The sequence below is a fragment of the Malaclemys terrapin genome, chromosome 1 (assembly GCF_027887155.1).
Source record: "Malaclemys terrapin pileata isolate rMalTer1 chromosome 1, rMalTer1.hap1, whole genome shotgun sequence".
NCBI classification, from domain to species: Eukaryota; Metazoa; Chordata; order Testudines; family Emydidae; genus Malaclemys; species Malaclemys terrapin.
The window spans coordinates 14497605-14510762 of record NC_071505.1 but is presented as its reverse complement, the minus strand read 5'-3'; the positions used below and the strand labels follow the sequence as shown (position 1 = coordinate 14510762).

Here is a 13158-nt window from a genome sequence, read left to right as displayed (position 1 = left end):
GAATGGGGTAGAGGAGGGTCAGGATGCTGTGGGGAGGGGCAATGTCTAGTTTTTCTGCTTCTTGAAGGTGGCAACCCTATGGGCCTCAATCAGATTGGCCCAACTGCTCCCGCCCACCACTCACCAAAGTTCAGTGAGTGGCTTTGTACCCTGGCGCAGTGTTGTTGCGTTACTCATGTTTGGTGTCCTATGCAATTGGGCCCCTTGGAGCTCTCTTGGATTATCACTGCAATCGGGCACATAAGTGTAGGGGGCTTTTGAGAGAGGTCTGGTTTCTCAGATCCCTTTTTGGAGTTCAGCTCACCTCTGGCTCCTTCTGCTTCCTTGCCGGTGTTGGTATTCTGAGCCATCAGAGCCAGTGTGTCCTCTTCAGGTCCTGGTAGCTCGCCATTGACACCCAAGACCATCTTTCTTCCCAGAGGAAAAGAACTACCTTTCCTGCTCATTCAGCTACTGAAGCCCAGTCCCACAATCAGTGTCTGAGTCAGTCCCTTATCGGTTTTGATTCGAATCAAACGTGTGCCCAGAGCCAACTGAGACTCAATACCCCTTTCCCTTAGGAGCTGGTAAAATTCCTCTTAACCTGTCTGTTTTCCAAAAGGCAGCAAAGCAACTCTCACGCAGGAGGCTCGGGTATCCAATGCACTAATGTACTTGCTGTTTTCTGATCTGTATGGTCTCTGGCAAGTTCTGCTTTTGTCAAAAATGTCTTTCCCCTATAACTGGGGAGTCAGCTAGGCATGGTCAAGCTACTTTCTAAGCCACGTTTCATAAATACTTCCAAGCGCTTAATCTACTTAGGAAATGTTTCCCCAAGCCAAGAAAGAGTGAGTGAGTATTCAATTAAAAAAAAAAAAAGCAATATATATTTAAATGAAATATTCCTAGATGTATTATTAACATGTCATATTAGTTCTTTAAGTCTTTTCCAAACTACTAGTAATAAAATGAGATGTTCTCATATTTATAAACTATATATCATGTGCTCTGTCTAGTTTAAGGAATGTGAGGAGGGTCCAATTTCCATAGTGCACAGGGCCACAACATTTTTTAATCCATCCTTGCTAATTACCCCTGGACTGCAATATTCCAGATTTTGCAAGTATTTACTTATTTCCTGAAAATAAAACATTTGTGGCAGTTGGTGTATGAACAGCCCCAAAATGATGTATCTAAACACTTTCTGATGCTAATATGGATGAATTCTACTATAAATCCATTTAGCAATCTCGTTTAATATAATTGTGATAACTTTTTGATTGCACAATGTAGTTTTGTAATTTTATTGTTTTGATTTCTTCTTGAATGAGACTAGTCTGGTTGTACTTTAAGATGCTGGGGATATGTGTTTAATAACTTTCAATTTTAGAAGCCAAGGTAGTGGCAGTAACAGAGAAACATTTTTTTAATGTTTAACCCAAAAGTCTGTCTTTTTAAAATGAGATGATCTGAAACTTGTATGTAGCTTTAACCCTTCGCTTAAAAGAAAATCTTTCTTTTAGTATGATTATATTGATGAATTAGTCACTTGTGCATTCTGTGATTCCAGAACATGGGCCTGGCATTGACATTTTTACCCCTGGCAAACCTGGAGAATATGACCTGGAAGGGGGCATCTGGGAAGATGAAGATGCTCGAAATTTCTATGAGAACCTCATTGATCTAAAAGCTTTTGTGCCAGCCATTTTGTTTAAAGATAATGAAAAATGTTCTCAGAACAAGGACTCCAGCAAGGATGAATCTAGAGGTAAAACAATTTGGAAGAAAATGTTCTAGAGCTTTTTAAAAAATTTTATTGTGTCAACAGCCATGCAAGTTTGGCAGAAGTAACAAGTCTTTAGTTGAAATACACCTCTACATCGATATAACGCGACCTGATATAACATGGGTTTGCATATAGCGCGGTAACCCCGGGGCTCCAGCAGTGGGGCTCGGGCGGCGCTTTAAAGGGCCCAGGGCTCCGGCTGCTGCAGGGAGCCCAGGGCCCTTTAAATCATAGCTGGAACCCTGCTGCTGCTACCCCGGAGCTGCGGCAGCGGGGCTCGGGCAGCGATTTAAAGGGCCCAAGCTCCCCGCAGCGGCCGGCGCCCGGGGCTCTTTAAATCACCGCTGGAGCCCTGCCGCTGCTACCCCGGGGCTGCGGCAGCGGGGCTCTGCTGACGATTTAAAGGGCCCGGGGCTTTGGCCGCTGTGGAGAGCCCAGGCCCTTTAAATCACCGCTGGAGCCCTGCTGCCGCTACCCCGATATAATGGGGTTTCACCTATAACGTGGTAGGGATTTTGGGCTCCCGAGGACCGCGTTATATCGTGGTAGAGGTGTAATCATTATTTGTATAGCAGTCAGAACACTCCACCAGGATGGATGATCTTGAGCACAGAAATGATGCTAGATAATCTGAACACACAGTTATTTTATGAAAATAATAATAAATAAAAATGAGTACTGATAGCATTTTTCACCCAAATATATCAGTGTGTTTTTGGTGGGTAAGTATTAATATTTGTATCTTTATATATGAAAGAAACAAGGCTCTGCCTTCACTGCAAAGAAGCGTATGGGTTTTTTTTACATTGAGATTATTAACTTGTTAGCTATCTTGATGCAAATTTCTAGTGCAGACAAGGCAGGAGTAGTTTTTACCTTGATATAGCTAATCAAGGTCAACCCTATCCCACTCGCACCCCTAACACACCTGGGATTGACTAGGATTAGCTGCATTGAGGTAAAAACTACCTGTGCCTTAACTATCTCGGTGCAAAAACCTAGTAGAGACATCTTGATGTAAAAACATACCTTCCTTCTTCTCCCTTCCTCCCCCCCTGTAAAAGGGAAAACTTAAGTCACAAAGGTTAATGCCTGTCAGGAATAGAACTCAAATCATTTGACTCTGAGGGCTTGTCTACACAGCAAGTTACTGTTTGGCAAGCCATGGTGTGAATCTATACCAGCTGGTGTACTGTAGATTCACATTCTGGCTTGACGAGCAGTAACTTGCTGTGTAGACAAACCCTCAGTCCTGTGTACTAACCACTAAACATATTGCGTGCCCCAGTGAATACTATTTCCATATAAAGCACATGCCACTTGAAAGTTTTATCAAATATTTTGTTAGTTCATGAAAATTAATAGATAAATTATATCAAACTTTTTAAAAAGAGGGCTATATGTTTATAAAATGCAAACTAATTTAATTTAGAGATTATAGATACAGTATGCAGAAGAATAGTAAAACCAGGAAGAATACTTCTGGTTATGTTTAGGTTGTAGTCTTAGGCATACTAGGGGGTAAGAACTCTAGCTATGATGAATTAAGATGGTCATCTAAGAAAACAAAAATATATTTTAGTGTCAGATTCTTATCATAAGTTCACAGATTTTAAAACAAGAACAGGGTATTAGATCATCTAGTCCAACCTCCTTTATAACACAAGCCAAAAAATGCCTGCTGTACAGTGTTTTCTGATGGGAGCAAAAAGGAGATACTTAAAAGTTCATTGTAAATTTTTTGAAACTTGCAGTGTTTGGGGGACTGAGACTTGGCCTTGCATATCTCACATTTCAGGCTGATTTGGTGGGGATGTTGTAACTGTAAAATCTCCATGGAAGATACCACTGTTTTCCCTAGGTAGTCTCGCCTCTTAAGTGTTTGCACTCTCATCTTGGACTGTGTAGAACAGCTTCACAATCCTATTGTTCTGAAGTTGTACCACTTCTGGCATGACGTGATGTCATGGGTGCCACACATTAAAATAGAATAAAACTTCACTTTATGCACGATTGGCCAGCCTTTCAAAGTTTATCAGCAAACTCACGTATTCAAGTTCTTGGGTCCTCCCAGTTGTTTGGATTTTTCTCCCTGATTTGGACATGCGAATCCTTGGACATTCAAATTTAAAACTTTGAACTTCCACTGGGGATTTCAACAGATGCCACTTTTGCAATTTTGGGTTTATTATTTAATCAGGATATTAAACATAGGCATTCTACACATAACCTATAGTGTCCTAACAAATAACATATCCCAGCCCAATGAAGACACGGCAAGTACAATTGGGAACAAACCAAAACACTCAAAAGGGGTGAGCACCTTTTAACAGAAACACATCACACAAGGAAGTGAATTAGGAAGACTGTTCCAGGCATGCATGGCGACATGAAAAATGGCACAACGTCCAGAGTTGACAAATAAGACTAATGTATTGGTCAGAGAAGTGTTAAAAATATTTTTAAGCCATGTCTACGTGTGTTAACATTGCATGTAAAATATTTCTGCTTTCTTTTAAACAGATTCAAAAGATGCCAAGGATAATAAGGATGTTGCTGGTAGTGAGGATTTGGAGTTGGATATGGAGAATTTGGACATTAATGATGATAACTTGGAGTTAGACTGTGGAGATGAAGCAGAAGATCTCACAAAAAAGCTTCTTGATGAGCAAGGTAAAAGCAGAGCTGATAAACATTTTTAGGGCTACTGTATTGTTTTCTAACTGGGTCCTGGTATTTCTTCAATTCCTTATATTAGTGTGGAGGGATGCCTTTAATTCTTTTGGACAACATCTGTAGTAGCTAGAAGCAATTTTGAGCAAGGTCATTCCTTCCTCCATCCTATTATGCTCAGCAGGCACTTCTAACAAAACAGTCAATAAAGAGAGATAAGAAATAAAAGTGCTCTGCAAAAAGAAAAGAAAACTGGTCCAAAATTGCTAAAGGATAAAAATAGAAATAATAACTTCTCCTATTCAGTAAAGACACTAAGATGGTTTAGTAACCACTATTTTGAGGTTTGTGTGGTGAAGGTTAATAGATACCTTTGTTACTATTTTGGCATTTGATTGACTTGTGAAAAAGATTAAATGTAAAGGTTGTTCTACTCAGAAAAGTGACGGTAATAAATGGCATGTGAGACTTTATGTTTGTGTATCAATTATCTTATCAAATGTGTTCAGTTTACAAGTAAAAAGATGTTTTACTTTTAAGCCCAATGTGGACTCTAAAAGTCAAACAGGATTCTTTCTTTCTTGTGCATCATCATCAGTAATACAGATTTTGCTTTCAGTAACAACTATTGCCTTCTCTGATAGATACTTAGTAAACAGTCCTGCTAATGATGCACAAGAAGGTATAGAAACCAGCACATCCTCTCTCATGTAACAATGTTAGTATAGATAGCAGAGGTGAAAACTGGAAAAATCTAAGTTGGTTGTGGTGTCCTCCCACCTGTGAGTTATAAGCTTCCTACCAGTGCTGCTGAACTTTGGGAACCTTCTGAAAAGCAGCGCCAAATGTCAGGAGCCAAGGGCCATATACTTCTCAATTACTTCCTTTCTGCAATTAGCTGCAGGAGAAGGGACTTTCTTTGTGTGCATTGTGTCTCTTGGTTTTCCCAGAGGTGGATGCGAATGATGCTCTTCATTTTGCCTGGGGATATTTCTTCCCCAGATTTCTGCTCTGTGTATAAGGTCTTCACATTTGAGCCTGCATCAATGGTCAGTAGAGACTCTGTGGCCTCAAACCAGAAGCCTTATGAATCCCACCCCAAGCTATGTTAAGTCATCCTTCTGCCCCCATGAAGGAATAGACTGCATTTGACTTCAAAGCCAAACAAAGCGGGGATGACTTTGGCAGTGAAGAAATTTGTGTCGGTTCCTAAGTCTTAAGTGGGCTCTGAAGCCTCATCAGTTCAAAGATGTGAGCCTTTAGGAGCAAGAACGTAACCAATTCTGAGGGTAATTTCTGCTTCTAAAGTACTTGCCACAGGATCTCTTTTATCAGGGCCAGGAGCTTCCCATGTACCAAAGAGATCTAGTAGGCAGGCTAGTGGATGGGTGGTTTTACCAGCCAAGGAATGGAAATAAAGTTCCAAACCTCAGTCCTGACAACTTGTGATGGTTCAGATGTGTTGACTCATATGATGTCATCAGCTCTTTTGGAATCAGTACTTCTGGCTTGAATCTTTGGGCCTTTTGTCTGTGGCTTAAGTCAGTGTTGCAGACCACCTTTTCAAGGGGGAGGGTCTTTTCAGCTATAAGATGGATGACCTGATGAAGAAGGGGAAGGACACTGAGTTCACTGCTAGGTCATAGTGCATCCTCAATGGGTGCTGTTTTTCAGAAGGTTTTTGAAGCTCAGTGGTGCTGAGGGTGCCTCCACAATGCAAAAATATGCAGAGGCAACACTACCAAAAAAGTAGAGTTATGGTAAGTAACGAGCTTTATAACTCCAGTCATCAGATATGATTCTAATACACAGAGGGAGCAGATCCATTGACTAAGAATGTGCCATCTTTACATAGTCACTTTTCTAGTAGACCTACTTCAACTATATTTTTTTAAAGTACTGCTAAAATACAGTAACTCCTCACTTAGTCGTCCCGATTAAAATTGTTTCGTTGTTACATTGCTGATCAATTAGAGAACGTGCTCGTTTAAAGTTGCACAATGCTCCCTTATAACATTGTTTGGCAGCCGCCTGCTTTGTCCACTGCTTGCAGGAAGAGCAGCCCGTTGCAGCTAGCTGGTGGGGGCTTGTAACCAGGGTGGATCAGCAGTCCCCCTATCAGCTCCCCGCTTCCCTAAGTTCCCTGTGCGGCAGCCACCCAGCAGACTATCAATTGCCAGCAGTTCAGCTTTCCCTCCCCCCACTGCCATGTGCTGCTCCTGCCCTCTGCCTTGGAGCTGCTCCCTGGAGCCTCCTGCTTGCTGTGCCGGGGGTGGGGGAGGAGGGGGGCTAATGTCAGGGTGTCCCCCTGCTCCCTGCTAACCCCTTCTCCATAGAGCATGGGGGGGTCATGACAGGGCTCAGGACGGAGGGAGCTTGCTGGCTGCAGATGCTGTCTCAACTTCCTGATCGGTTTAAAAAGGCAATGTACTTAGAGTGGTGTCAGTGTACTTAAAGGGGCAATGCGCATCTTTCTCTCTCTCTCGCATGCACAGTGTGTGTCTGTCTGCCATGCTGTCTCCCCTCCCTCCATTCATGCTGTCATGTAGAGTGTGAGGCTACATTAACAACGTGTTATCCCTTGGGGGCTCAGCCGAAATCTAGTTCATCATTTTGCAGTAAGACATTCTCTGGGAAATATCCCACCCTCTTCCACCCTCTAACTTCACCACCTCAACCAAGCTTCACAATCATCATTGCTGTGTACGGTATTCAATTATTTGTTTAAAACTTATACTGTGTGTGTGTGTGTGTGTGTATGTACGTGTGTATATATAATATAATAGTTTTTTGTCTGGTGAAAAAAATTTCCCTGGAACCTAACCCCGCGTGCCGCGCCCCTCCCCCCTCCCATTTACATTCATTCTTGCGGGGGAATCGGATTCGCTTAACTTTGTTTTGCTTAAAGTCGCATTTTTCAGGAACATAACTACATCGTTAAGCGAGGAGTTACTGTAGGGTAATTGCTATAAATTGCATGTCTCTGTGAGCATCAAGATGTTCTCCATGCCCCGGAGAGCTTTCTAAATAGGACACTGCAAACAAATGCAACACATTAAGGAAGGGAGCAAGTATTAATGAGAAGGAAGAAAGGATCCTCCCTCCATCCAGTCTCTCATTTTGGCTACTGATATTTCTTCTCAACTTCTCCTTTCTATGCTACTGTCATCAACACGAATGACCTTCTTGTCACTCAGTGCCACAATTTGGGGGTAATTTTTTGATTGCCCAGCTCCTCTTGCTGCAGACATCCAGGCTTAATACAAATCTTTCTGTTCCTTCCTCCAAGGTATCCAAGATCCATCCTTTTCTTTCCATCCCTGAAACTAAATCTCACCTTCATGTCCTCATTATATCCTGCTTTGCCTGCTGTAGCATCCTGCCCAACACCCATGTTTCTTTTAATCTATATAAAATGTTGCAGCTTAAGTCATCTTCCTTGCCTGTCATTTTGATCATCTCACTCCTCCTTTTGAATTCCCTTTCATGACTCCACATCCCCTACATTACCAGAGACAAGCTTATGGCCATCAATTCAAAACCCTGCATAAATCATCCCTTCCTTACTTATCCTCGTTCTTGCTTTGTCTTGTCAACCATCCAGCTGTCAGCTTCTTGCATAAATATATCCATGTCTTCTTCCATGCGGTGGTCAATTTTCCTTTATCTGCACTTCCTGTACACTCTTGGTATTTAAGTCCCCCTTGAAGACCCACTTTTGCCATTCTGCTCACAGCATCTGTTTGATATGTATAGTTAAAACTGTTTACCTCTTCCTCCAACCTATGTCTACTTGTCTGTCTGTCCATCCCTTAGATTGTGATATCTTTGGGGCAAGGACCATTCCTCCATGTCTGTCTTGAAAGCACATTGTGGGCACAACATTAAACACATAAAGTGATTATTTCTGAGAGATGTATCTTTTTTAGGTGAGAGGAGTGTAGGGAGTTTTACAGAAAATGAGATCAGAAATGCAGGCAGGAGATGTCTTGGCATACTCTTAGCTCACTGACACCCCCAAAAATTGGGAAACAATGCCAGGTTACCAGACTAACATTCACAATTGAACAATGACAGTGCACAGATCCTAGCCAGTGTGGTAGGGAGAGTATGTCTCAAACACATGTCACAAAATACGAATGGACCAATAATTACGTTAGCTCAGCATGGAAAGTTAAGATCCAGAGTCAGTGGTGGGGCATGGAGGGGGAAGGGACTCTTTCAAAACGGAATGAAAATTATTACGGCATAACAAAATACCAAATGTAAACATTCGTTTGCTTGAAGCATATGGAGGAATCTATTGAATGCATTGTGAGTGCACTGCAAACCCTACATATTGTACACAAATTTAGGGAAGTGTGTTACAAAAATCTATACTGAGAACTTCTATAAATTTGGTGTTTAATTTCCATTTGATAAGTTGATTGTTTTTTGAGCTTGATTCCTCCATAACCAAAATCTAGTGACAGTTTGGCAAGATGGCTTTACCAGGGGAAGCTGAGTGTCCTTTCTCTTAATCACCAAATGCATCATTTGGTGACATTTTTTTCTTACAATCTTCCAGAATGTAAGAAAAAAATAAGAACTGTAATTGAGACAATATATTATTACCATTATTAATCACGTTTATTATGGTAGTGCTTAAGAACCAACCAAGAATGGAGTCCCATTGTGCTAGGCACTGTACGCACGGAGTAGTTGACAATCGCTGTCCTGAAGAGCTTATAAACTAAATAGATAAGACAGATACAGGGTGGGAAAAGGGTAGAACACACAAGTAGAGTAAACAAAGTGAAGGCAGGAAACGTGTTAGTGCCACAAAATTTTGGGGTGGTTTAGTTAGGAGGGGATAAGTTTAAATGACAAGAAAAGTGAAGGGAGAGGGAATGTTGAAGGGAAGGGGGAGGTGATGGGGACAGAGTAAAAGAGAAGGGAAGAGGGCCATGTGTGGAGTGAAGCTGAGATGAAGAGCCTAAGGGAGTGGGAGGGAGAAGGTTGGAACAAACAGCCAGTCAACATGGAGTAAAGAATGTCACATCAAAACTGTAGCAAGTTCTCTGAATGTCAGAAGCTGCTTCTGTAGCTGGTTCTACTGTCTGGAGTCTCTGACTGATTTCTCTCTGCAATTTTTCCCTAAGACCACATAACATGGGGAGGGAAGGCTCTAGTTTCTCTGAAGTGGTCTCCTCTGCACAGTTATGGGTCTGGAGCATGCTAGAGGGAGGGATGGCTCCATCTGGCTCCCATTTTACCTACTCCTCCCCACCCCATGCAGCAGTCCCTGCTTTGCTTGCTTCTGCAGCTGCTCCTACCAGCTGAAGTCTAGTTTAGTCTAGTCAGCTAGAGTTAGTCACAGACTTGTCATTACTAGAAAAAATTAATAAGGGGTGTCTTCTGTGCTTAGTGCGCATGTATAAGTCTCACACAACAAATGTGCTTTGAGATCTTCCAAATAAACCACATAATAACCGCAAAATTATGTAAGCAATCCAGTCCTCTGCCAGCTATTTGAAATTTGCTAGTGAATATTTTTCACTATTAAAGACACGGGTATGCTTACTGAAATGTTTAACATTTTACTCCTGTACACCCTAGTGCTAAAACTATTAAAAAGCTTGCCATAGTTTAAATTGTCTGGCATGGTGTGCATCCACATGTTTTATAACTTAGTTTAACAGAACTGTTTATGTTATTGGGGCAGTTGCAAATACAATGCTGATTAAGGACAGTTTAACACATCTGTTCTATAAACAGGTTTCTCACCACTTGTTAATCAAATAGAAGCACTAAATTAGCTTTGAGATTGCTTTAGTGAAACCATATTCATTATTGTCTTTCCATCACACTATGTGAAAGGGATCTTTGAAATAGCAGTCTGAGGGTAAAGGACAGGGGAAACATAGGTGATAAAATTGAGAGAAATCTCTTTTCTCACCGCTTAGTCTGCATTTCTAACATGCTCCTTACTGCATTATATAAGTGCTGATACATAACAATGATTCACAGAGAAAGGATACTACCCAAGTGTGACCAAAATCCTGTCTTTCCCATGTGGAAGTTTTGCTCCCCATTTTTTATATCATTTAACTAATTAAGGGAAAGTAATTGAATCAATCATTTTAAAGCACAAGGAGAGATTTTTCTTGCATGTTTGCAAAGTGTTCCCAATGCAGGTGTAGAAAACTTGATGGTTTTGGTTTTGCTTCTTTGTGATTGGTGCTATATAGTTCTGAAACTGCCTTTTCTGTTGTTGTGGTGACAGTAACTATTTATCCTAAATTGTGAGAGTCCCGAGTTCCTTTAGCTATGTACACAAGTGTCTTTGATAAGTAATACCGCCCTCCGCCCCACCCCCAATAAAAAAATGTTAAAATGACCACCAGTTGGCTGGCCTGATATTCCAATTGCTGCCAATGCAGAAGAGTCATTTCAGTTTCTGAGCTTTCCAGTCCGTTAGGGAGTGGTAACAACACAGTGGAATCCACAGATTTTCACCTTACCCATAACCAGTTACTAGGAAATTACTTGAACTAGTTTTTACATGTCACCAGGCAGTGGATGGAACTGACATCTTTTGAAGATGTCCTCTTGGATTCTAAATTAAATTAATTAACTTTGTCAGTTTGACTTTACACAAAGAAGACTATTACTATGTAGCATGGTATGTGTGGAGTTTTACTGATGAATAAGAAGAAACAGTCCCCACCCCAAGAAGCTTAAAATTTCTGTTGAATGTAACTATAATAAGTAATAAAACCATGAAGACGGAAAGGGAGGATATGATACTCAGAAGGAAAGTTGAAACTGCTCATTGAAAAGTATTATTTATAAGGGATTTGGATCAACTTATTTTACTTCTGTCATGCTTATTTTGGGTACATTTTAATTTTGTTTTATTTTTAGTATGCTCAGGCAGGAGAGAGGGAGCAGATAGCACCGGAGCTGAAAATAGTGACGGAAAACAAGCTGAAAGAAGTGAGTTTTGAGGTGCTGCTTGAAGGAGAGGAGGGTGCTTGGCATGTGGAAGGAATGAAGCTGTGTGGAGGGAGACAAAGGGAGTATTAAGGAGAGAGGACTGGACATAGCGAAGGGCACAAAGGTGTTGGGAGTAGAAGGAAGTTAGTGTCGATACATAGCTAGGGTTTAAAATAGGCTTCTAATACCAAGTAGTCTACAACAGAGAGAATGTTCAGAAAATGAGTTTGAATATTATGCCTGTTACTCAATATCCTATTTAGAGGACTGGGAAAGCTGTTCTAGAAATAAAAAGAAAAAAGCAAAATGTCGAGAAATATTTGCTGTGAATTATCCTGAGGGGTTGGATGGCTCAGGAAGCTGGTAATTATGATCTGGAATCTTTCTTCACTAAGAAGACTGTACTTCAGTAAAGCAGTTAAAAACTTGTGTAATGTTAAGCATGTGCTTAAGTGCATTGCTGAATCAGGACCCAAGACACCAACTTGAATCCAGTCCTGGTTAGTAGCATCTGAAAGCTCTCACCATGTAATGGCTGCTCAGTTTGAAATTAATTTGATGATTTTAATACAGTGGACAGGTGACCACCTCACAAAAAGCACTTCCGTAATTGTTACTAACTTGTTCCTTTGTCAGCTGTCTAAACAGAGAGGCCAAAGACCAAAAGGACCTAGAGGCTGAAACATTCTCTGCTCACTGGTAGGGTGGAGCTTCTAGGGGAGAGAGAAGCTACTACCGTAGCCCAGCTGTGGAGCCAGGGGAAGCACCAGGAGCTTCTGTAGAACTAGCTGGTGGAATGTAGTCATTGTTCTATACTAATGGAAGAGGGGTTAGCAGGAGAGGAACCCAGGCTTCCTGAGACAGTAGGGAGGGAAGAGGCAAATGTAGCTTCTACAGCAATAATAGTAGGTATTATGAATAATTCATGACCAAAAGGCTCCAGTCTCTTCCCCATCTCTATCAGCCTATTCCCCTGAAAATTATAAGACCCCATCAACTTGACTTGAAGTAAATTAAAAATATTTTCAGATACTACAGCAGTATTGGTATCCCCTGCCAATTTTTGTGGCTTTTCTTATTTAAAACATTTTTCTCTTTGTTGCTGTGAAAGACTCCTGGAATAAAAGGGGGAAACTGAGTGACTATACAGGAGAAACAATGAAATAATGTACTGGCAAGTGTACAAAATAAAAGTATTTTTCTTGTCTCTCTTCCATTTACAGTAATTCTAATTGTTACTTGTAAAAATAATACATTTAAAAAAAATTAGAATTGTGGAGTAGATGGAGTATGAAATGATAGTGGGACCTCCCAGAAGGGTTGTCTGAGAGGTAATTGGAGAGAGGAGTGGAGCAAACAGGTGTGTTTTGTTTTTTAAGACCCATCACCATAGAGATGGGAGCTGAGATAATGAGAACAGATGTGATCCCCTACAGAGAGTATAGAGGCTGTTTGGAGAGAGAACCATGAGGAATGCTAACAGATAGGAGGTAGAGGGAAGGATGAGAAGCTACCAAAGAAAATGCTGGAGATGAGCCAGGAGAGCATAGCTAGAGAAGCCTAAATAGGAGAAAATGGAGAGGGGGACATTTTAAATCCATTTCCATAGACATTTCTCCAAAAATGAAATGTCTCTGGTTTGGGAGCTGTTACATGCAGTCTGGTGAAATAGATAGATTTCTCAGGGCCTCAATGTTTGAAGTTAAATTAAGTATTTAGAACTTTATGGGCCTCTTTTCTCA

General features: G+C 41.1%; 1 protein-coding gene across 6 annotated transcripts in view; it reads left to right on the top strand.

The window, feature by feature from the left end:
- Positions 1–13158, top strand: part of UPF2 (UPF2 regulator of nonsense mediated mRNA decay) — a 121268-nt gene that overhangs the window by 20326 nt on the left and 87784 nt on the right. For 4 of the 6 annotated variants that reach the window (XM_054016491.1, XM_054016486.1, XM_054016480.1 and 1 more), the window contains 3 exons: positions 1550–1747; positions 4289–4438; positions 11345–11416. In XM_054016491.1, coding sequence (XP_053872466.1) covers positions 1550–1747; positions 4289–4438; positions 11345–11416 — 420 coding nt within the window. The remainder of the gene's footprint in view (positions 1–1549; positions 1748–4288; positions 4439–11344; positions 11417–13158) is intronic. The other 2 variants (XM_054016497.1, XM_054016505.1) reach the window with 1 other exon arrangement.